A 25,123-nucleotide genomic window follows, 5' to 3' on the forward strand; every position below is an offset into this window, starting at 1 on the left:
GCACAGGAGGAGACTCTCCATCTTTCTCCCAAGGAGCAGTTGGTAGGTTTGACCTGCATACCTTTGGGTTGGGAGTGTAATTCCTTATCACTAAGCCACTAGAGGTCCCTCATAACACCATTATAAAGACATTATCACATGGCTTTGTAAGCATCAAGAATGAAGAAATGTCCCCCAGAGCCCAAATAAGGAAACTTGACATTGAGTTAAAATTCTAAAATTATTCCTCTAAAATAATTGAGTTAAAATAATTGGTAAGGAATTATGCTGCCAATGCAAAGACACATGGTTTGAATCCACCAGCAGCTTTGCAGGAGAAAGATGCACTATCTCCTCTTGTGCAATTCACTGGCACTGAAAACCCAATGAATTGTCACTGGGTCAGCGATGGTTTGGTTCCAACTCAATGGCACACGATAATTATTCTTTAACAAAAGTACGGGCACAATCTCTAACACCAGAATTCTAAAATTAATCATTTAGGAATTAATGATTTAAATTTTCTACTTCATAATTTTCCTTTTTCATTAGTAACTTAACAAACTATTGTGTCGTTAAGGTTACAGTAAGAGTAAGATGAACTTAGATGATAAAGTATTAAAAAAACAGTATAGATCACTTATATAAGCTTGACTTTAATATCGACACCAATCTCATAAGTCTCAGAGCATTAAGATCAAACATAATTCTAATGCTCCTACATGCAAAATAAAATAAACTGCAGCTTTACTTACTGTGAAGTGTCTATATCTGCATCAGGTTTGGAGCTCAGTTGTTCCAGACAATGTATAAAAATCTACATGAAAAACAAGAACAAGTTTCAATAATATGAATGTGCCAAAATTCATCTATTTGGACATCTAAAGAATTAAAATAGAGATTAAAACAGAGATAGGCTTCCAGTCCACTAAGTGATACAAATATGAACAGCATCTATTTTATTTTTCATCCAAATGGTAGATTCTAGAACATGCTTTTAGGGGAAAAGAAAAGCTTTTTATTTTTACCGCCCTCTCATTCACTTGCTAGCCTGACTTTGTTTATATGGTTACAAAGTTGTGGTTACAACCAGAGCACTTTACACTGTAGAAACATCAATAACAACTGATTTAATTCAATTTCTGGTCCAAAAAGTACTCAAAGAACATAAAAGAGGAGATAAAATAGACAGTAGAGTATTGCAAAAACAAGCTGGAATTAATCTCACATTAAGCCTTATTGTTATACTGTATTACAGACGTAATGCCTGTGGATATAATCATTATTTAGATACAGGTGGCCTTTGCTATGTTACTGATGCTGTACCAGTGTAGTCTATGCTCTAAATACAAGTACTTATGAGTTTTCGAAGGAGCAGATGAGATGATAAAGAAGGTAAACAGGATGCTGGATACCATGCAAGGTCTGTAACCAAGCAGCCTGGGATGTCACCTCCAGAACTACAAGGAAGGAAATTTCTGTTCTTTAGATATCAACATATGCTATTTGTTTTACAGCATCAGTGTGTAGATCACTAAGACACCTATCTACCATAAACTATTATGCACTCAAGTGAAAAATAAAATATATAAAATATATAATTTGTGTTATATATAGTATATTTCATATATATATATATAGCATATATTAAATATTACATGCTCTAAATGCACAATATAGTTGTGTGTGTGTGTGTGTGTGTGTGTGTGTGTGTGTGTGTGTGTACACACATGAAGGGACTTCTAGTGCCTGGTTCACAAGAAGCTGTTCTGCTAATTTGAAGATGACTCCCTCTGGCAGTTGAAATTCACTAGTAGCTCCTCAGGCAAATGATGAGAAATCTCTTGTGTGTTTTACAGACTCAGAAACCTTTGTGAAGGTCAGTTATGAGTTGGTTCTGATTCTGCAGCAATGAGGTTTCTAAGTTATACCTGTGAAATGGGAAGAGGCTGGGTAATAACCCACATTATTTCGGGCCCAGGACACCACTGCCTTTCATACCTGCATGATGCTGATGCTGAGTCGGCAAACATCTTCCTGTGTTTTGGGTTGTTGAAAGACCTATAAGGAATAATTATGATCAACACTTTTTTGGACTTCATGTGAACAAAACTTTTTAAAAAAGGAAGTTAGATTTTCCAAAGTTAAAACATGAACAAGGGTCCACTAGCATAAATCCTTCTCAGAAGGAAGAATGCAAAGGTGTCTGAAGAGAGCTACGTGGCCCGAGAAGACAGTGACTTCCCATGGTGACTAGCAAGACCAGGCCAATCATTTCCTCTGACACAGGTGACAACATCTGTCAAGCACTGTAGATAACTTACATTTTCATTTTTAATTCTTGTCAGTCTTTTTGGAACTAAAAATCAATGACCCTGTGTTGATTTTAAGATAACATTCTAAAAAGCAAAAAAAAAATATCAGAAGAAAACAGTTCTTGTGCAAAATAAGACAAACAGTTATGGGTGATTCCAGAGGCGAGTGAAGAGGGCACTCACGCTGGTTTCTCCAGGCTTGCACTCCAGGACGCCTGTCAGGGCCTGCAGGGATAGCGCAATGCTCTGCTCAAACTGGGAGGGCTGCAAGAAAGAGCAACACAAATGTCCTTTACTTGGCATCTAAACAGAGGCAAAGGGGGTCAAATCATCTTATAAGGAGGGTCATGCCCTACAATCCCAGGGAGAAGGAGAATAGGCACAAAGAAGCTGAGAAGCCACCTTGCAGCCATTCTCCATGCTGTTTCCTCCTACTGTGGTGGTGGACATCCAGCACAGAACACAGGCCAGTTCACCACCAAAAATTGGCACCCTCTTGCCTCGTTCTTCTTCCTCATGACAAATTCACTGTCCTCAAGTTTCCTATTTAATTTTTCCAGCTGTTTCCTATTTAATTTTTCCAGCTGTTGTCACCTTGATCAGCCAGAGTTCTTAAAAGAGCACGTTGCACAAGGTGAATATGCTTCACTAGTGAAGCTAAACTATTACTAGGGTTTTATAAAGACTTCAGGGATGTTCATTGATTTAAGTTTTAAGATTATCTAAGGGCAAAGGTTTCAAGAGTCTATCTGTTCTACATGCTTCCAGAAAGGTCAATTTCATGAGATTGGGAATTGTGTTCTGAATCTTGTTCTTTCAGGAAGGATCCTTCTATGCAGTCCTTGATTAAGTATCCAGGGATGACAGCATGGCACCAAGTGGTTCTGGTTCTACACAGAGGAGGCAGTTGCTCAGGGAGGCCATTATCCACACACTCTGCTTTCTCCTTCAACTCTTGATTCTCCATGCCAGGTGAGGAAAGACCACTGCTGTGCCTGGGATGGCTGCTGGTCAGCTTTGAAGACCTCAGGCACTGAGCCACAAACAAGGAAGTAAGGCAGAAGCTCTTGACAGTGTTAGACCACTGGGTGTTCCATGAAACCAGGACCCTGAACCTTCAAATCAAGAAACCAAGTCCCATAAAATATTTGTTGTTGCTGTTGTTATGTGCCGTCGAGTCGTTTGTGACTCATAGCAACCCTATGTACAACAGCCCTAAACTGTGCTCTATCCTGTACCAATCGCATTGCCTCTGACACACCCATCCCGATTATCCCAGTCACTGAATCAGTCCACCTCAGTCAGTCCCAATTTGACAGTAATGAGTTTGAGGTGCTTTTTAAAAATTATTTAAAAAAATATACCTACTTCAACAATAGAATTCAGGTATCATTAAGATTTTTCTTTGAAAGTTTATTATTCTGGCAGGTCAATAATATTGTTGGAAGCAGGAGTGGCATCCACTTCCTAAACAACATGCCTCTGGAGACTCTATGAACTTTGAGAAATGACAATATAGAAATACGTCAGGCCTTTTGTTCATAGGGTCGCTATGAGTTGTGCTAGACTAGACGGCAATCAAAAACAAACAACAAATAAAAATATAAGAAGCCTAGGTAGTGAGTTTACATTCTGATAACAATGACTTGGAAAAAGCACTAGAGATCTTAAATTAAAAAACTTATCAGACCATTTTCTATATGAATTGAGTAAAAAAAATGAAAATTAGAAATGTATTTTTAAAAAAAGGAAATGTATTTCAACAGATTTTATTTTAAGATCATCTCAAATGCGTGTTAATGCCATAGCTCTCAAATTCATTTGAGGTTTGACTTGGTCCCGGCCATGTCTCCAAGTAACAGTGGGGTTAAGAGTTCTTATGCACTTTATACAGGAGATACTACCATAAACAAAACAAACAAACAAAATAAGCAATACATAAATAAATATACTTAAGAAGAAAGTTAACCAAAAAAAGTTCCCAAGTAAAATAATTGCATACTAGAATAAATGTTACAAAGAAAACAAGTGGAAAAGCAGAGAAAATGGCAATTAGGGGGGTACACTTTAAATTGGAGTTTCAGGAAGGCACCGGATATATCATTAAATGACAAGGATAGGAGGACCAGGGTGCCCGTTGCAGGGACAGGCCCAGAGGACACTGATGGGTCAGGAGATGTTCCTGAGGTGCCTGTGGAGAATAGGACACTATAATTACTGGGAGTGAAAGCTGACACCCCTAGAAGTCTGGATTTTATTTCAAAGGCATAGGAGCCATAGGAGGCTTCAAGATCAACAAACCAGCTCCATGCAAGAAAACATGGAATAAACATCTCTCTCCTAAATGTACATTTCTATTTCGGAAAAGTATGATGGGAAAACTAGATAGCAGTACCTGAATCATAGCAACAATAACAACAACAAAACAATTTTACTTTCTTACAAAAGGGAATCCAGATTATGTGAAAGCTAAAGAGGAAGTCACAGCTGTCATTTTGCGACTGCATTTTTAAACCACCAGAGGGTGCCACAAAGAACACTTTGGGAGTAGAATAAAAATCCAATAAAGAAGTTAACAACAACAACAAAGAATATAAGATGATATAACAACCAGAAATAATTTAAAGAGTCAAAACACTGGTCAGTCTACTCACTACCTAATACATCTTGCTCAGGAGGTATGAAAACTTAAAAAATAAAATGCTCATCAACCTCATAATAACATCATCCAGCTACCGTAGAGTTTATCTGGACTTATATTGACCTTCCATTGAGTTTTCAAGGCTGTAAATCTTTACAGCAGAAGACTGTCCTTATTTCTCCCTCAGAGCACCCGTGGATTTGAACTGCTGATCTCTATGTTAGCATCACAACTCCTTCACACACTATATCACATGTTGCCGCTAGGTGCCATCAAGTGCACTGTGACAAACAGAGCTGAACCTTGTCCTATTGTGTGCCATCCTCATACCACCTGGTTTACTTTGGTATTCGACTATAGGCATTTAGATGATTTCCTGTATTAAAATTTGAACTCATTTCCTCATTTATTTTCATAAATGTTGGAACAGTAAATGGATACAGGACAATGATTATAGTATTAGCTAGCTGTTCAGTGTTAGCTAAGTGGGTAGATGAGAGCCTGCACATGTGCAGCAATCTTCTCTCAGAAGGAAAAGTGTAGCTTGGTATACAGGCAGTGAATCATCTAATTAGCTGACTATAAGCAGTTATCACAAATCTAGTTCTGAAAAGAAGCAATTCTCAGAATTATCCACATGGAGGAAAAAGGGCAAAAATCATTCTCAAGATGAGAAGAAAACAGGATGCTTTGAGACAAGCTGTTTCACAGTCCTACAAGTGAAGTTTAAATTACAGGTAATACTTCAACTACAAAAGAATGTCTATACCTACATCTAATCTGATAGAATTCTTCCAGTATTCTTTTTATTCCCTAGTAAACACAGTAAAAGGAAAGAGAAAAGCATTCTCACTTCCAATAAATGGAGTTGTTGGAAATGTCAACAAAACATAAATTACAGGAATGGCATTCAAATCCTAATAGTTTAACAGATGCTACTTAGATTAAAATATCCAAGAAATATAGATCTGTGCTCCTATAAGGCTTCAACTTTTAAGAGCAGTCCATACTGACGAGCTAAATAATTTATTTAGCTTCATCAGGCCTCCACTGTTAGTATGACACTTTAGTACTGTCTGACTAGAAAACAGATAGGTGTGTGGCCTCCCTGGGCCAGTCATTTATAAGGTTCAGCAATTTCTGTCCTGATTATATTTGTGTGCCTTGTGTAGTAGAATTCAAATATGAAATTATTTACTTATGGTTGTTTCTTACTACCATCGTAAATCTGAAAAAGTGACTACAAGCAAGTTACTATACTAACCTTTTCAAGTAATTTTCAAAGGCTTATCCACAATATAATCAGTGAAAAAATCCAAGAAACAACCACAGCCAGCTAGTCTTGCTGGGGGTACACAGCATTTTTACACTGGAAACTATAAAATACAGCAGAAAGAGATTAATGAAAACTTAAATAAGCAGAAAGATGCTTCATTCACAGACTTGAAGGCTTAATATTGTCAAGATGCAAGTATCATCTAAAGGAATCTACAGATCCAATGCAACTTCTGGCAAAATTTCATCAGTCCTCAACTGGATATGAAATAGCAAAATTTACAAACCCACACCCACTGCCACTGAGTGCATTCTAACTCATAATGACCCTGTAAGACCTTCTCGAACCACCTTAGAGGGTTTAAAAACAAAACTCATTGTCATGGAATCAATCTACAGCTGACCTTTCAAGTAGGGTTTTGGAGACTAAATTACATTGGAAGAGATTGCTCATCTTTTTTCCACAGAGCCACTGGTGGATTTGAACTGCCAGAGAGGTGCTGCCTTTGGGCTTGCAGCTCAGCTCCCTATGGATCAGGCCAAAGCTATAAATCTTTATGGAACTAGAATGAATCATCTTTCTCCTGCAGAGTCCTTGGTGGGTATGAACCTCCAACCATCCAGTTAGCCATCCCCTGCTTCCCTCACAGCACCACCAGAACTCTTTATGAAATGAGAGGAGACCCCCAAATAGATAAAATAATGTTAAAAGAATGAAGTAATTTCATATATCCATATTTTACAGCATACTATATAGCTAATAATTCATGAAGCTAGACTTATGAAAAAAGAATGTGGCATCAAGACCGTTGGAAGACTCTTCAACAGCCTGCTTTATGCAGACGGCACAACTTTGCTTGCTGAAAGTGAAGAGGACTTGGAAAACTTGCTGCATAAGATTAAGGACTATAGCCTTCAATATAGACTGTATTTCAACATAAAAAACCAAAAACCCTTATCACTAGGCCAATAAACAACACTATGATAGGTGGAGAAAGGATTGAAGTTGTAAATGATTTAATCTTTCTTGGACCAATGATAAACACACTTGGTACCAGCAGTCAGGGGATGAGGAAAAATATTGCATTAGGCAAGTCTGGCATTAGGGATCTCTCCAAAAGACGGAAATGCAATGGTGTCTGTCTGAAGACTAAGGTGTACCTGATTCAGGCCACAGTCTTTTCAAGTACTTGCTACACATCTGAAAGTTGGGATATGACTAAGGATGACAGAAGAAGAATGGATGTCTTTGAGCTGTGAGGTTAGAGAAGAGTATTTAATAGCCCATGGACTGCCAAAAAAAAAAACAGTTATGTCTTGGAAAAGGTATAGCCAAAATGCTCCTGGGCGGCAAAGATGGTGAAGCTTCATCGTACATACTTTGGGCATACTGCTAGGAGAGGCTATTCCTTGACTGGGACACCTTTCTCACAAAGGTGGAGGGTTGGTGAAAAGAAGAAGACCCACAAGGAGACAGAGTGACACAGTGACTGCAGCAACAGGCTCAAGTGTGTCAGAGTTGATGAGGATGGCAAAGGATAGGATAAGGTCCAGGTCTTTTCTTCAGAGGGTCGCTATGAGTCATACTCAACTCAATGGAACCTAACAACAACAACAACATATGGCTACACTAATCTCTGTAGGCTGATGCGAGTAGGACAGCAGACACACAGATCAATGGAGCAGAGCTCAAAGCCCAGAAATAAGTGTACACATCTTTGGCCAACAGGTTTTTACAAGAGTAGTAAGTCCGTTCAATGAGGAAAGAGGAGACTCTTCAATAAATGGTGCTTGGAAAGGTGGATTTTCACACATAAAACTGAACTAGACCATTCCTCCCACCGCACACAAAAAACAAGTTAAAAACAAAGGAACCTAATGTACAAACTGTTGTTTTTGTTGTAATGTGCTGTCAAGTTGCCTGTGACTCATAGCAACCCTATGTATAATAGTTCGAAGCCTTCCTTGTCCTGAGCCAGTCTCACAGGCTCCAATATACCTATCCCTATTTCCCTAGTTACTGCATCAATCCACCTCATCCAGGGTCTTTCACTCCTGCACTGTCCCTCCACCCTTCTGAGCATGATGTCCTTCCCCAATGATAGGTCTCTTCTGGCCACATGCACAAAGTATGTAAGATAGAGCTTCAAAATCCTAGCCTCCAATGAGAATTCTTTGAAGAAAATGTAGAGGCAGCAACTAAAACAATGTTAAAACAAATGCAAGTTAAAATAATGGATTAACTAATACAATAACAAAAGCACAAACAGCAAAAGATGAAACATGGGGTTTCATAAAAAATGGGGGGGGGGGGACCAAACAAGAAAAACCCAACATCCAACTTTTATATATCAAAAGTGAAGACAAAAAAAAAAAAATCACACACACACAAAAACAGAAAAAAAAAAAGTGAAGACAAGCGAGTGGGAGAATATCTGTGGAAATTATAACATCCAATAAGACTCTAATAACAAAAAATATCTTTGTAAGGCTTCAACAACTTCTAACAGAAAGACAAACAATCCTAAAATAGGCAATGGACTTAGACAGAATGGACATTCTTTGACATTCGGATGGCCATCAAACACATAAAACCATGCTCAGTGCCATCACCTATGAGAGATATAAATCAAAGTGCTTTGCAAAACAAACGGTTTATGTCTGAGCTACTGCTGCTCAAGGGAGGTGGGGGACCTGGGCAGTGTGATCCATGAAGACTGGTGGTCTGAACCACTACTGCTTGAGAAGATGGTGGGGGTGGGGGCAGTGTGACCCGTGTAGGTTGGGCGCCTGAGCCATCACTGTTGGGAGGTGGTGGGAGCTCAGGCAGGTGGATCTATGAAGGTTGGTGGTCTAAACCATTGCAGCTGGGGTAAGGGGACTAGGGAAGTCTCACTGCTTTGGAAACCCTGGAAGGCAGTTTTACTCTGCTCTGTAGGGTTGTGGAGGAGCTCTATTGGCTTGTGGTAGGGAACTGTGCTGTCAGTGCAAAGGTATGTGGTTCAATCCACTAGCTGCTCTATGAGAGGAAGATGGGCAATCTCCTCCTGTTTAATTTACTGCCTTTGGAAAATCTGCTGGATGCTCAGCTATGGGTCAGTACCACCTTGATGGTACAAAATAACACAGAGCTGCAATAATTCAGAATCACCATGATTGGTCTGTGTCCACCTGGAACAGCAGCAGCAGCAGGAGAGAACCAGGACTCGGAGGAAGACACGGCGTATGAGGCTAACTGCCTCCATGAACAAGTGCCTCCTTTGCCATGAGACCAGAAGAGCGAGATGGCACCTGACCACCACTAAGAACGGAATCAGAGTCCAAAGACCGATCTTGATGAAAGTGGACAATGTACCTGAAAATTTCCAGCCCTGAGGGATTCCAGACCATCTGGAACCATGCAGAGTGGATGAACTCTTTGAACTACAGACTTGAGATAGTCTTTAAACCTGAAAACAACACTCTCCCCTTAAGACTTTGTTAAACAAACAAACAAATAAAAATAGTTCATTTTAATGAGTGAAAAAGTTTTGTCTTGGAACACCATGCTCTTTTAAGAACTAAAACAATATATTCAAATTTTGTAAATAAACTAGTAGAAAATTTAAAAAAAGAAAAAAAAGAACTACGTCTATTAATGAGATCTCAGAAAAGACAATAAGAAGGTGTGCACAACTTGAGAATATAATCAGCATAACTAAATGGTATTTGTAGAACCTGTGGAATTGGTACTTTCTGCTGTGTAAAGTTTAGGAAAAAGGAGTTCTGTGATATGATAGCTATCAAAGCTGGACAATGAATAAGTATGACAGAAGAAGTACTGATGTCTTTGACATTAGTCAAAGTCAGGGGTGCTGGAGAAAAATGCTGAATATCCCATGGACTGCCAAAAGAACAGAGAGATGGGTCTTGGAAAAGGTGCAACCAGGGTACTCCTTGGATGTAAGGACGGTGAAGCTTCAACTCACACATTTAGAGCACGTTGCTAAGAAAGGCTACTCCTTGGAGAAGTACATCATGCTTGGAAAGGTGAAAGGTTGGTGAAGGAGGGGAAGACTCTCAAGCAGGTGACTGAAACAGTGACTGCAGCAATGGGCTCTAGGGTGTCAGAGACTGTGAGGGTGGCATAAAGCAGGACAGAGTTTAAGTCTGTTGTTCACAGGGTCGCTATGAGTCATACTGGACTTGATAGCATCAAACAACTAGGAACATTGATAAATGTCATTAATTGTAGATGGACTTCAGGCCTTTTGTTCATAGGGTGGCTGTAAGTTGTGCTTCACTGGAAGGCAATTAACAACATAAAATACATTGCTATTTTTAACCTGAAATAGAAACTTTAATGGAACATAAGGGAAGTATTTCCAACATTAAAAAAACTCCCCCACTCTAGGAAACTAGAATAACCCATACCCATATTGGGTGGAAATGCAATTTTTTTTTGGTACAGCCATTGTGGAAAAATGTAGGAGAACTAACCTATCATGACCACAGGTTTGAATAGAAACTCAGAGAATGACAGTAATGTTCACTGTCGCACTATGCCCATGAGCTGAAAGGCAGATGCAACTTCAATGCCCACCAACAGAAAAATGAATAAACAAAATATACGGTTCATATGTTCAAAGGAATACCACTCAGTCAGCAGGAGAGATGAGGTCTTGTTACCTGCTAATTGAAGGCAAGTGGAGAGAAGCAAATCCATCGCAAAAGGACAGGTACTGGAAGAGTTTAAACAGATAAAAAGACAAGGCAAATGTACACAGACCAAAGTTTGATGGTGGCTACACCTATTTAATGTCAAAAAGTTGGAAAGCTGCAAAAAAAGATGAACTGGGATGGCTGCATGAGATTGTGTGTGTGTGTGTGTGTGTGTGTGTGTGTGTGTGTGTGTGTATCTGTATGTCTCTATGTATGTAAACAATTCTAACAGAAAAAGATAGCGAGAGATAAGTGCTTACATAAATAAAAAACTCATGGGGTTTGGTTTCTTGGTTTGTAGGCTTAGGTTATAAGTTCACTGTATATGCCACTTAATTTGCCTAATAGTGTATTTAGTTCTTCCGTTGCAACTCCTCCTTCACTGCATAGGGTAAACGGCCATCCAGGCACAGCAACTCTAAAGCAAGGAGCAGCAGAGGAAGGAAGAGAGTCAGGGCTAGGAGGAGGATACAGAAAGTCTGGACTAACTGCCAAGTTTGCCAGATGATGCCTGCCTATCATGACTGAATATTGCGGTCAGGATTCTAAAGAGAAATTCTGATCAAAAGTTGGGGGGGGGGGGCGGGAAACTGAAAAGAATTTAAATTTTTTCAATTCTCACAGAATACAGACTTTTTTGAACCATGGAAGGTGGAGAAATCTGTCAAATTATTAATTTGAAAGAATCTTTACACCTTAAACCAAATATATCACCTGAAGTCTTAAAACTGATCAGTAAATGCCAATAAAACCATTGCTAGTTAGGTGACTATGATTCACAGCAATCCTGCAGGGAAGAACAGAATGCCACACCAGGTTTCCAGGGTGGGGAATCTTTATGCAGGTGGACTGTACATTGTTCTCCTGTGAAGTGGTTGGTGGCTGCAAAGCTTCTGACCAGTAGTTAATCCTTTAACCTCTGGGCCATAGCCTGCTGCACCCTCTTAAAACTGCTTAGCTAGATTACTGAATATGCACACTGCTCAGCCCATAGCCTGCTGCACTGTGCTGGCTTCACGTTGCTATAATGCTGAAAGCCACACCACAAGTGTTTCAAACACCAGAAGGGTCACCCTTGGTGGAGGTTCTAGACCAAGACAAAGGAGGAAGTAGGGCTGGCAATCAATATCTGAAATATGCAGCTTACTGCCTTTGAAAATTCACTGGAGGGTCAGCTATGAGTCGGTTCTGACTCAACAGCATACAACAACAAGAGAACAAACTGTTATGTCTCAGAGAATGTGGTCAGGGTGCTCCTTTGAGGCAAGGATGATAAAACTATGTCTCATATACTTTGAAACATGTTGTTTAGGAGGTGCTAGTCCTTGGAAAAACACATCATGTTTGGAAAAGTGGACGGTCAGTGAAAGATGGGAAGACCTTCAACAAGATGGATTAATACAGTGATTAACAAACATTATGTCTTCAGGAAGACCTTAGGTATTTACTGCAGAAGGTCAAGGAACACAGTCTTCAATATGGATTGAAGTTCAACATCAAGAAAACAAAGATTGTAACCAATGGGTCAATTGGCAGCATCATGATAGATGAAGAAGAAACTGAGATTCTTAACAGTTTCAGCTTGCTTGGCTCTATAATCAACACTTAGCCAGCAGCCAAGAAATCAAGAGATGAATTGCACTGGGAAAATCTGCTATCAGGAACTACTCCAGAGTACTTAAGAGTAACAGTGTCAGTCTAGAGAATAAGGTGAACCTGATTCGGGCCATGGTCTTCACAATTACTTGCCATGCATCAGACAGCTGGAAAATGACTAAGGATGACAGAAGAATCAATGCCTTTGAGTTGTGATGCTGGAGAAGGATACTGAACATATCATGGACTGCTAAGAGAACAAAAAGGCCTGCCCTGGAGAGGGTGAAAGAGGGCTGCTCATTGAAGGCAGGGTTTTGGTGCTCCATCATATACACTCTCGAGCATGTCACCGGGGAGACCAGTCCTTAGAGAAGGACATCATGCTTGGATGGGTGGAGGGACAGCACAAGAGAGGAAGACCCTGGATAAGATGGATTGACTCAGTGTCTGAGAGAATGGGGTATGTGTGTCAGAGACAATGAAATTGGCCCCAAGACAGAGCAGGGTTCAGAGCTGTTGTACATAGGGTTGTTATAAGTCTCAAACAACTCTATGGCATATAACAATAAGAAAAACAACAATTAAAAAAAAAATACTAATTAAAAAATAGTACAGTGATAGAAAATGAAGAAAGATCACTGAAAAGAAATTAATTCTGTATTAATTTTAAAATATTTGTTATTAAATAAGAAAAAACAACCAAGAAGGAAAATTTTAAGCTTATTTTCTATTTTTTAGAAGTTATTCATTCAGACATTCAGACATGTAATGCAGAGAGAACATATTCATTTTTTTAAAAAAAGAAGAAACAGAGAAAATGGAAAGGAAAAGAAAAAGCACACAAATACTTTGCAAGGGGAATATTAGCACTATAAATAATTTGTAATACACATTACAACAGATTACGGGAAAAGGGTTGAAACTCACTAGAGAAGTCAGTCCTTCATTGTCAACAATCCAGTCTTCCTTTTCAGCTAATCTCTTTATTTCTACACAGAGAAAAACAAACAAGTACTTTTTATTATAATCATTTCACTAAAGTTTTTAGAAATAAACATCTACAAAGCTTACTATCTCTATTTGTTTCACATAGGTTTACACAACAGTGGATATAATTCTAATGGATTCAGTGATTTTAAAGTACATTGTTCCTTGGCTTTTTAAACAGAAAACATTAAAGTAAATAAACACTTTTACTGCCAGTCCCAATTTACAGAATGTGAGGCTAAGTTCAAGGATAAATACAATGATTTACTATTTAGGTATTTATTTAGCACTTGTGGAACTAGTAAGCATGCAGACAATTAGCCACAAAATATTTTCTTTCCCTAAATTTCTGCTGAAGTGGTGATAAGGGGAATAAACTGTCTGGTGGCTTCAAGTTCCAGGCCCCCCAGCAGAGGCTGCTCTGCGTCTGTGGAGGGCTGGTGAGCATGAAGAAAGTAACACCCAGTCTCTCCTCAGGTCATCCCTTTCTTTTTGTTTACATTCCTTATAGGTCACCAGTTGTGGTTAGTGAAAAACCTTTCCAATTACAAGGCATGGCAACTAACACTGAGAACTAGCATCGTTTACCGTAATTTTCCAGGCCTTGTAAAGGTAACCTTTACTATTTTTCAAGATTTTGGAGAGAATGCGAAAAACTCTGTATAAAAAAAACAAATGTAAAGAAAAATGAGAATCAGTTGTAACTGCTACTATCCAAGCAGTCATTCTTAAAAGTGTATGTTCTAGTTTTACAAAATTATTTCTAAATGAAATTTTAAACACACACATGACCCAAACCCAACCCAGTGCTACCAAGATGGTTCTAATTCACAGTGATCTTACATTGCATTTCCAAGGCTGCAACTCTTTGATGATATTTTCCAAACCACAGATCATACCTGACATGTTTTGTATCCTACTTTTCTCCTACTTAAAGATTTTACCAAAGAATACATAAGAAAGATCTTATTTATCTATATAGTTATATTTTCTACATGTATCTCAACTAAATTGATTTTAAAAGACACTGCATAATATATTTATACAGTCTATCAAGCATCTATAAAGACGATGCTCTACTATAATGAAGTTTCCACTGGCGAGGGTTTTTCTCATTCTGGAATGCAGTGGCATGTCCCCATACTGTCACTCAGTTGGGTCCCATGCTTCACGCACCTTCTGCCGTGTGTTGCAGTGTGACCAGCACACAGCGTACACGAAGGTCCACAATGAGGTCCTGGATGGCCTGTAGCATGTCATTTGGGATCTCCAGGGCTGTCAGCGATTCATAGGTAAGTCTAGGAACAAATACACCAAATAAAAGAAAGCAGACTTGGCTACAGAGGCAACATTTTCATCAGTCTGTGTTCGTTATCCCATTCATCTATCACTTTACTGAAAGTGAAGAAGACTTGAAGCACTTGCTGTAGACAAAGACAACCTTTGGTATGCATTATACCTTAACATAAGCAAAACAAAACAGGCAACATTATGATAGATTAAGAAAATACTGGTTATAGTAATTTCATTTTACTTGGATACACAATAAACACTCATGGTAGTAACAGTCAAGAAATTAGAAGAAGTGTTGCATTGGGAAAGTTGACTATCAAGAACCCTTCCAAAGTTGGAGATCAAAGAAGAATTGATGTCTTTGAATTGTAGTGTTGGAGAAGGATACTGAATATTCCATGGACTAACAAAAGAACAAACAAATCTGCCTTGGAGGAATGCAACCAGCATGTTCCTTAGAGGCAAGAGTCTTAAACTTCAGCTCATACTTTTGCTATGCTATCAGGAACAGCTAGACTATGGAGTACATTATGCTGGGAAAAGTTGAAGGTCAATGAAAGAAAGGAAGAACCTCAGAGACAGATTGGCATAGTGATTGGAGTATCAGGCATGAGCACAGCAAAGGCTGTGAAGATGGCACCGGATATAGCAAGGTTTAGATCTGTTGTATGTAGAGTTACCACAGGTTGGAATTGACTTAAAGGAACCTAGAAATTACAAGAACAACCATGTAATATTTAATGAGATTCAACTCAACGCTTTGCCATTGAGTCATAACCGATTCACAGATGACCCTTCACTGGGTTTCCAGGTCTATCAATCACATAGGAGAAGACCGCCCATCATTCTCCCATAGAGCTGCTGGAAGTTTTAAATGGTCAGACAGACGTGGTCTTTTATTTAGAAAAGTACCCTCCTACAAACTATGCCACCAGAACTCCTCTGTTTGTTAGTCATCATCGATCAAGCTTGAGCATACTAAAAGTAAGAGAAACTAAAGCCCTGATACTCTAATGGAGTACAAAAGACTATAATGGGGTACAAGATCAGAAAGAAAAGATGAGAAGAAGCTGTTCTGACTGAAGAACTTTTTTCTGAGTCATCCCTGATCCTACTTTATTACCTGTTGCTGTCTTAATAAATCCTGTTAACTGTGTATACAGTTTGAGTGCTATGTGGCCACTGCAGTGAATGGTTGGTCCAACCTCGCAGAGAAACCAAGACAGCTCTAAGAAGAATGACTGATATTTGAATGGGTTAAAAACTGGGAGCAGCTGGAGGTGTTTTGTGTCCCCCTATAGTGAGTCAGCAGTCAGTCTTGAATGCTGACAGTGATTCCCCTCTATCCCTGTGTGAAGCTGGATGAGGAGGTCTGGCCCATCCACATCTCCATCTTACAGCACTGCAGTAGCGATACGGCCCTATTACTAAATTAAACAATACAGCAGAATCACAGAATGCACTCATCACACATAATACAGCAAAGTTTAAGAGATGGATGAGAGAAAATCCCCATAGGAAAGAGTGAACACAAAGAGATGGCAGTGAGTTTTAGAAGTCAAACATCCTGCTTACTGACATGTACTCGGCCGTATCCTGCAGTGAGCACATTCCTCTTCTGTGATGCACTAGCAACTGTTGTGTCTGCGGAGAAGCAGGTGCCCATGCTTACCTCACAGTCTGCACGGAGTGGGCCAGCCACTGCCCAGAGAGGCCAGACTTGCCCTCCCAGCCTCCGTACTGCTTCATGTCCACATCCTTAATGGTGTATGGGAGCAAAGCACCACGGGTCAACTTCACAAGAGACTGCATGAGCTCCTGAATCATCTTCTGAAAAACAGGTGACAAACAAAACTGTGTGAAAATGGCATCAACCACAGGAACATGCCTGCGTAATAATGACTAACTTCAACACAGAGAAAGTCTTGTATCAATTCAGGATAAGGGAACCTTACCTCCATAAAAGTCTGCATCCTTAGTCTCAACTTACCTTAAAATCATTTTGTCTCTGCCTTACATTCTTTATTCTTTCAACTTGGCCTGACTTCTCAGCAGTCTTAAAAGTGAAAAAGAAAAACAAAACAAAGCATATCAGCTGTCTTTCAGAAGCAATATATATATTTTAAAAAGTGCTTTAATAAGAATAAAGAGAAAATAAATATGGTTATAACTAGATTAACTAGACTGATCAACTAATCTTATTAATTAGAAAATTCTTCTTATTCCAACAAGATGTTATCTTTCTAAAATTATGTCCTTTTATAAACAAGCCTTTTGTTGCTGAACGAAATATTAGCCTGAAGCCATGGTTTATTGGCCTGTTTGTTTAAATATCCTTTGCCATTTCAACAATCTTTTACCATTGTTCACCTTAAAAGTATCACAGCCATGACAGCACTCTCAACACTGTGGTTGTATATCCAACAGCAGCTCTGTGCACAAAGATGGGCAGATTCCTCTTGTTATAGCCTTGGGAATCAACACAGAGGGTCACTATGAGCTGAAATCAACTTGAATAAGGGCGAGCAAGCGAGTGAGTGCAAGAGCGAGAGAGCAGTGAGTGAATAAAAAGAACGGTCAGCAAGACTGAAATGCATCAGGTCGGGATACCACTTCAATATTTAATCATACTAGCATTGCTTCAGGCCTGATATTTAAATACATACAAATAATCTACATTATTTCAAGGATTTTCCAGTAACATTTAGCAGAGTATTCTAATATTCCCTTTTTGTCTATTTGTCCCCTTTTTGTCTTATTTATTTAACCCCTACTTTTCTGTGACATTTGTCTTCCTCCTTAAAGCAATGCATTAAAGGGTACCCAAAAGTTGTCTCATATAATGAATACTCTAAGTAGAATAAAAAAAAAGCAGAAGAGATAAATGTCACTACATGTTTTTAACAAAAATAGCAGGCATAAATGATAACTGGTCATTAAGCAAGGCTTTTCTAGCTGCCAAATGCAGTTGTTGTTGAGTCTTCCTCCAACCTTACTGATGACTCCTTCATGTATTTCGGCTTTGAGCAAGTAAGACCAGAATCAGCACCAAAAAGTGGTACCCCATAGACTTCCACTGTCTAGCCTGCTCATCAATTCTGCCACCATTCACCCTTCTCGTGGTTCTATGTCTCTTTGGGGTTTAATAATGCATTGTAAAGGCCACATAGAACTCACGGATCATACTTGATAATAAAGTGAATTCTTTAAGAAAGTAGTAGATAAAGAGTTTGGAGTCAGGATCAAAAAGTTAGAACTTTGAACCAGACAGAAAATAAGAGAGTTTCCATTTCTCAGCCCTCGCAGGCCTTCTTTAGACCTCAGTAAAGGCTGCTTGAGGCCCTGGCATCTGCTGTCATGAGTTCTGCTGCAGGTCTCTCTGGTCAGTCACCAAAAGCACTGGTACTGAGTTCCTTCCAGGGCTGTTGCTGTCTTCAGTGCTATTGTCCTTGGCTTATGATAGAGTTCTTCTAGGAGGCTTTTTGCCTTTCATCTTTCTCTTCTTTTTACTTCTCCCGACAAAAATGCTTGTAGGACTGTTCTTATCTATAACTCTTTGTCACTTTGAAGGCACGTCTCTCTCATCTGAGCCATAATCTAACCAGTCCCCTCTCACTGGCCACCTGCAGGTTACCCACACAATATACTGACCAATCCCTGCACAGTGCACACCAATCACAGGACAGGCTGCTGCTCAAGACCAGACAGGAGGTTTGGGGGTAGAACAGATTTCCTAAGAAATCTGTACAAAAGTATGACATTTCCTATGGTCGGAAAAGAATTCTTTAGGAGTTATGGAGGGGAAAATATGCTACTATTTTTCCAGAGTGCACATGCAACCGCTCATTCAGATGCTCATTTAACTACCGAGAGGATTCAAAAGATATAAGGTGAGTGAACAGTAGCCTCGGGCTGGAACTCTTCAGGCTTTCTTTGGATCTATGTAAGAATGTAGAAGTACGGTTCAAATCTGCCAGATGCTCTGCTGGAGAAGGCGGGGCAATCTCCTCCTATACCAGTCAGATTCAATTTGACGGTACACACACACACACATCAGAAAAAAAAAAAGCAGAAGTACCCTACAGAAATTTACTCACTGTTGGCGAGGTACATATCAACTCTTAACTGACCCTCAACTTGGTTTCCCAGTCTGTAAGCCAGAGGGAGAAGACTGTCCATCTTTTACTTGCAAAGCTTCTGGTGAATTAAAATAGCCAGAGACGTCCGGTCTTTGGGTTAGCAGCACAACTCCCTCCAGACTATTACCACAATTCCCTAAAGACCACCAGGTTGTTTTGAAAGTCTTCTTTAAAGTCCTGATGCTAGGGAGCTCTGGTGGCCTAGTGGCAAAAAGCTGTGCTGCAATCTAAAGTCCTGATGCTGTGGTCTCAACATGCCAGTCTGGCCCTTTGAAAAAGGCCTGCCAGGCACGATTGTACATGATATGCTCCTGAAAAGTCAGCACGCCCAGTCCTTCTTGAGATTTAACAAGTTAATAGAAGATGTAAGAAAGGGTGTGCTGCAGGTTGGACAGACTACTCTGGCCACTGAGAGGCTCAGTATCCATCATGAATCACTTATTACTTCTGCTGTGTCATGATCCCTGTGAGGGTCACCCAGGAGTTAGTCTCCCTCTCAATCCTTCTTGCTTTGGCTGCCAGAATGTCTCTCCTATACTACAGACCCATAGTCCCTTTAACACTGAGCTTTGCCTACGTGGGGCTGCTTGACTGAAAGCCTATTCCATAAGCATTTGTTCTATTAAGTAGTTTTAAGCTGAAGGGAAAAAAGTGAAAACCAGTGGTTAGAAAACATTGCATCAGAATTTAGGATAAATTTTATCAGGACAATTTTGCCCTATAATCAAACCTACTAGGCAGTATAATTTTATACAATGGAATTATTTGTGTCTAGAAGACATGGAAAATAAAGGAAAGGGGAAATTAGTTGTATGGCATACCTCATGTAATTTTTAATAGAATTCTTTTATAAAGTCATTTGTTATTTCAATTTGATGCAGTGTCTAACATACTGAACCGAGGAAGGGCTGTCCTGTTTTTATGAAGAGCCCTGGTGGCACAGCAGTTAAGTGCCTGGCTGCTAACTGAACGGTCAACGGGTGGAAGCTTCCAGTTGCTCTGCAGAAGCAAACATGGTGTTCTGCTTCCACACAGACTGGCAGCCTTGGTTGCCTCGGGGCAAGTGCTCTTCGATCCACAGAGTGACTGTCAGTTATAACTGACTTCGTGGCAACCAGTTTGCTTTTTTCTATGTTTATAAGAAAAACCCAATTCTGCAAAATAAAGTGTATTTCACCTTACGTACCCTGAGTCCTGAGACTTCTTAAAAATGCTGATTCCTAATTTTAAAAATCAATTTGACACGTTAAAGATTTTCATCCAAAAAATAGACCATATTAAAATATATCTAAAGGTGAGATCTTAACTTTCTATTCATCATTTCGGTAATCAAAAGCCTTAACGCTTTCCTGCACACACAGACCAAAACTGCTTTGTGGTGAGGCCAACGGCTAGATTTCACTGTTTTGATTCACATATGTTACTTCACATGGCCTTGACTGGTGTGTAGAAGTGACTGTGTTTTAAACTGTTGGAAAGACCTAGAAATCTTCAACGGACAGATTCTTAATAAAATATTTCAACAACAACAACAAAACAGGCCAAGTAAATGACATTTAAATATTATAAAGTTCTTTGGTATGAAGTTAAACTGTTGTTGCTGCATGCCACCCAGTGGATTTTAGCTCACAGTGGATCGTGTGACAGAGTGAGGCCATCCCACGGAGCTATGCTCTCCCTAGGAGCAGACAACCATGTCTGTCCACAGAGCTGCTGGGGGTGGATTTGCATAGCCAACTATGCAGTTAGCAGCCCACCGGGGCTCCCTATAGTTAAATACAAACTACCCTAAACCTACCAATTTTGCAATACTCATTTAATAATTTCCAAAATGGATTGTAAGTATTCAATGGAGAATAAACCATTTAAAAATGTGCCTAAATCTGTAAGAATAATTATACTTAATATTTATTAAAATAAACTTTCATGAAACCTGTATAAGCCCTGGCAGTATAAATATTACAGGCATATTCAGCATTCAACAATGTGGTTCTTCTTGTTAGGTGCCATCAAGTCAAGTAAGACCCACAGTGAACAACAGATTGAATCCTGTTCTGTCCTATGTCATCCTCACAATCTCTGACAATGCTTGAGCATATTGCTGAAGTCACAGTGTCAATACATCTGGTTGAAGGTCATCTTCTCTTTTGCTGACCCTCCACATTTCCAAGGAATAACCCTTGCTAGTAACATGCCAAAATATGCGAGATGAAGCTTTATCAGCTTTGCCTCTAAGGAGTACTTTGCCTTCGCCTTCTCCAAGTCTTATCTGGTTGTTCTTTTGGTAGTCCATGGGATATTCAGCACTCTTCACAATTCAGCACAATTCAAAGGAATCAATCCTTCTCTGTCATCATTATTCCTTGTCCAGTTCACAGAGGCACAGTAAGTGACTGAAAAGACCATGGCCTAAATCAGGCACATTTTAGTCCTCTTTCTCCTCAATAATTTGGAGAGTTCCCTGACTACAGACTTCTCTAGTGTAATATGTCGCCTGAATTCCTGATTGATGGTAGCAAGTGTGTTGATTGTGGATCTATGTAAGATGAAGTTGTTGGAAGTTTCAATCTTTTCTCTATCTATCATGATGTTGCCTACTGGTCCAGTGGTGAAGAATTTTTGTTTTCTGGACACTGAGATGCAATACATATCGAAGTCTGCAGTGTTTGATGTTCTGAAACAAAGTCTTCAAATGCTTCTCATTTCAGCAAGCAAGATTGAGTCATCAGCATAACAGGCTATTGATGAGTCTTCCTCCAATCCTGATGCCACATTCTTCTTCAAAGAGTTCAGCGTCTTCAGTAATTTGCTCAGCATACAGACTGAATACGTAAGGAGAAAGGATGCAACCCCGAAACACACCTTTCCCTATTTTAAACCCTGTAGTGTTCCCTTGCTCTGTTCACGCAATAGCCTCTTGATCTATGTATAGGTTTCACAGGAGCACAATAAAGGATTCTGGGATTTCCATTCTTCTCAATGTTAGTCATAATTTGTTATGATCTACATAGTCAAATGCCTTTTCATAGTCAATAAAGCACAAATAGCACTCATTACAATTTTTCAGTGCTACTCTTTTCATGAGTTCTTTTAATTGGCAACTATTTTAGTTATATTTTTACTAAAACTAAGTGTGACCTTTTTAGGAAGGAAAAAAATATATTTTCCTTTTTTTTTTTTCCTGTACAAAAATGTTTTGAATAAAAAAAGTTGTAAGGTTTTCACATTCTAAAAGGACTCCAGGGAGGTTTGGTGGCACAGTGGGCAGTAAATTAGTTGCTTACCCCAGATTCTGTGCTTTCCAGCTTTCCCAGCACCAGGGTTCCTGGAGGGAGCTAGCTGTCTTGAGTGGGTTAGTCCCAATGTGCTGTGCTGCTGTGTACAGCAGCTGAAGAGATTTGGAGGAAATGCTCTATGCAAGGTAGCCAGGTCCAAAAAGGGCTACTCTCTAGATGAGTTTAGTCCATCTTGGCCACAGTCAACACCACTCTCATCAGTCCAGGACTATACTTAGAGCTATTTAACAAATCCTCACTGGATACTTACTATGTATTAGGGAGAGAAAATTTCAGGAAAAATTTTCATTCTGAAAAATAGGTGCCAATCAGTGTGTCTGCCAGACAGTGTTCTAAGTGCTTCAAGAAAGTGAAGTGATCCAGTTTTGACAACCAACTCTGGAGCAGCAGCACAGACTGTGTCAAGGCTAACACATGATCTACAGCGGATGGCCCTTGAGCTCTGTAACTAGGACATGAGCAGGCTTCTCCGGAGGATGGGGGAGGTGCTCTTAGGATGGTCTTCATGGGGCTGATAAGGATAGAAAGGCACAGCACAGTGGTATAGCTCCCATCTGGCAGAGAAGAGATCAGGTAACATAACCAGCACACAGAACCACGTAGCTCTCATCAAGCTGACGTTAGCGAAACTGCAGCATGATGTGTGACGTGTTGAAGCAGAACAGCAAGAAAACTTGAATTCAAGACATTCGCAAATCTGAAATTAAAGCACTCTCTTTCAAAGCCAGCAGTTAAGTCACTTCATACTTGTAAAGACCAACAACCCAACATTGCCTTTCTGAAAAAAGAACTCTCGCTATAGAGTTATCTTTTTGACAGAACTTTTACATAGCCACATGGTACAAAAGGAAGATAAGAAAGTTTTGAAATATATTGTATATTGGTATAATTTAATATTTGGATATTTGTTTATAAAACTAAAATGCTGAAATCAAAGGAAGGAAATACATTGATAAGTCATGCTCAAGAGATGGGGTCTACTGTTTTTCATGCACCTCAGGGTAGGGTCAAATGATGTAAAAGTTTATGGTTTGGTTTTATAAAAATTCATTATATAAACCAAGATCCAGGGGTGATGCAGACTTAAAAGCAAAGAGAGAATGGGCAAATAAGAATTTAAATAGACTGAGGGGGAAAATTCTCCAGAAAATAATTCTAAGGTTTTTAAAAATCATATCAAAATTGAAAAATTTTAACTGAAGATTCAGACATAGTTCCACCCACAGTCAAGTTCCTCTACTCTTATACCTACCTCACTGAAAAGGCTTCCATTAGCATAAGAAATCCAGAGCTTCCAAAAGTTAGGCAGCTGACTTAAAACAAGTTTGGCCAGTTTTTCAACAAACGCCACCCGGTGGGGAGTTTTATATCTCCAGGCTATGGAGGAAGAATAAAATAGCAGGAATTAATAAGAAAGATTTATTTGAACAGTTGCTGTTCGAGCATCATAAAGTAAAATGTACACCAAAAGCTGCCAAAACATATATAGAAAAAGCAACGTGTCACTTTACCAGAACCACTTTACTCTGCCGACATACAATTCTCTTATTTCCACTGCCTGCTGGAGACATCTTCCAGGACTCAGGTGCCGGGAGGACACCCTAATTCAGACATTTCCAGCCTGCATTCACAGGTTGGTTGGTTGGTTGTTTATAAGACAAACCTATCAGTACCAAGGGTGCCCTGTAGGCAAGGAGCACTGCAGAGGACCTGTAGTCAAGCATCAGAAGTAAGGACTGTGTCTAGGAAGGTGGCTGTGTCCTCTTATCTGATTGTCCTCAGGACATCTAGGTTGTCTTAAGAAAGCCATTTCTTTAAACAGTCAAACAGAGCCAAGCAGAGGCTGCCTCACAGCTAATAACTAAAGTCAAGGTTGCTATTAGTGACTTAGTGGTACAGAATTAGGCTGCCAACATTAAGGTACGTGTTTCAGATTGACCAGATGCTCCTCTGGAGAAAGAATGGCAATCTCCTGTGTGCTTTACTGCCTCTGAAAAGCCAGTGGAGGGTCAGCTATGGGTCAGATGCAACTTAATGATAATAAAAACCAACAACTATCTGCCTGTTAAAAGACCTGTTAGCTCAGAAGCGAAATAACTGGCTGCTAACCATGGACTGCCAGGAAAACAAACAGATTCATCCTAGAGAGGGTTAAACCAGGCTGCTCCTTGGAGGCAAGGATTCTGGGGCTTCGTCTGACATACTCTGGACATGTTGTAAGGAGAGACAGGTCTTTAGAGAGGGACATCATGCTGGGTAGAGTAGAGGGACAGCGCAGGAGGGGAAGACCCTCTATGAGGTGGACTGATTCAGTGACTGGGTTACTCGGGATGGGTGTGTCAGAGGCAATGAGATTGGCACGGAATAGAGCACGGTTTAGGGCTGTTGTACATAGGGTCGCTATGAGTTGCAAACGACTCGACGGCACATAACAACAACAACAAACCAAAGTCTGGTGGTCCTAATTTGATGGCTGCCCTGCAAGATAAAGATGTGACAGTGTGATCCTTACAAACAAACCTAAGCTTTGGGAAGCCTAGGGGGCAGCTGTACTCTGCACTATAGGGCCACTAGGAGGTAGAACAGGCACGAGTGCAAATGGGTTCTTTTAATCAATCTGTTAGACTATCCAGTCTACATCCTAGTGATGAGGATTCTGTAAGGAATCTAGTTGTTAAAAAGTAATACATTCAAGTACAATCATGTCATCAACAATTTCTTAAATAAAAATTAAGAAAATCTAAAAAAAATTGACACTGCTTTTAACACAGCATTTAACAGAATTATGGTTGTACCAGGGAAGTGAGGAATTCCAGATTTCTTCTGGGAAGAGTAAGTTCATAGGAATAAAAACAAGTGTCCTGATTTAGCAACCATTCACCATTTTCCAACATCCTCCAT

The 25,123-nt window shown here is 39.7% G+C and overlaps 1 protein-coding gene across 1 annotated transcript in view; it reads right to left on the reverse strand.

Moving 5' to 3' along the window:
* The window catches only part of EXOC2 (exocyst complex component 2), a 248,021-nt gene that overhangs the window by 106,403 nt on the left and 116,495 nt on the right, over positions 1-25,123 (reverse strand). Inside the window, exons 12-19 of the mRNA XM_006888701.1 lie at positions 23,475-23,599; positions 16,778-16,843; positions 16,460-16,617; positions 14,671-14,792; positions 13,435-13,496; positions 2,478-2,558; positions 1,981-2,040; positions 735-796 (exon numbers count right to left, since the gene is read on the reverse strand). Coding sequence (XP_006888763.1) covers positions 735-796; positions 1,981-2,040; positions 2,478-2,558; positions 13,435-13,496; positions 14,671-14,792; positions 16,460-16,617; positions 16,778-16,843; positions 23,475-23,599 — 736 coding nt within the window. The remainder of the gene's footprint in view (positions 1-734; positions 797-1,980; positions 2,041-2,477; positions 2,559-13,434; positions 13,497-14,670; positions 14,793-16,459; positions 16,618-16,777; positions 16,844-23,474; positions 23,600-25,123) is intronic.

Source organism: Elephantulus edwardii, unplaced genomic scaffold (assembly GCF_000299155.1).
Source record: "Elephantulus edwardii isolate Elephantulus edwardi_28Jun2011 unplaced genomic scaffold, EleEdw1.0 scaffold00071, whole genome shotgun sequence".
In the NCBI taxonomy this organism is placed as follows: Eukaryota; Metazoa; Chordata; class Mammalia; order Macroscelidea; family Macroscelididae; genus Elephantulus; species Elephantulus edwardii.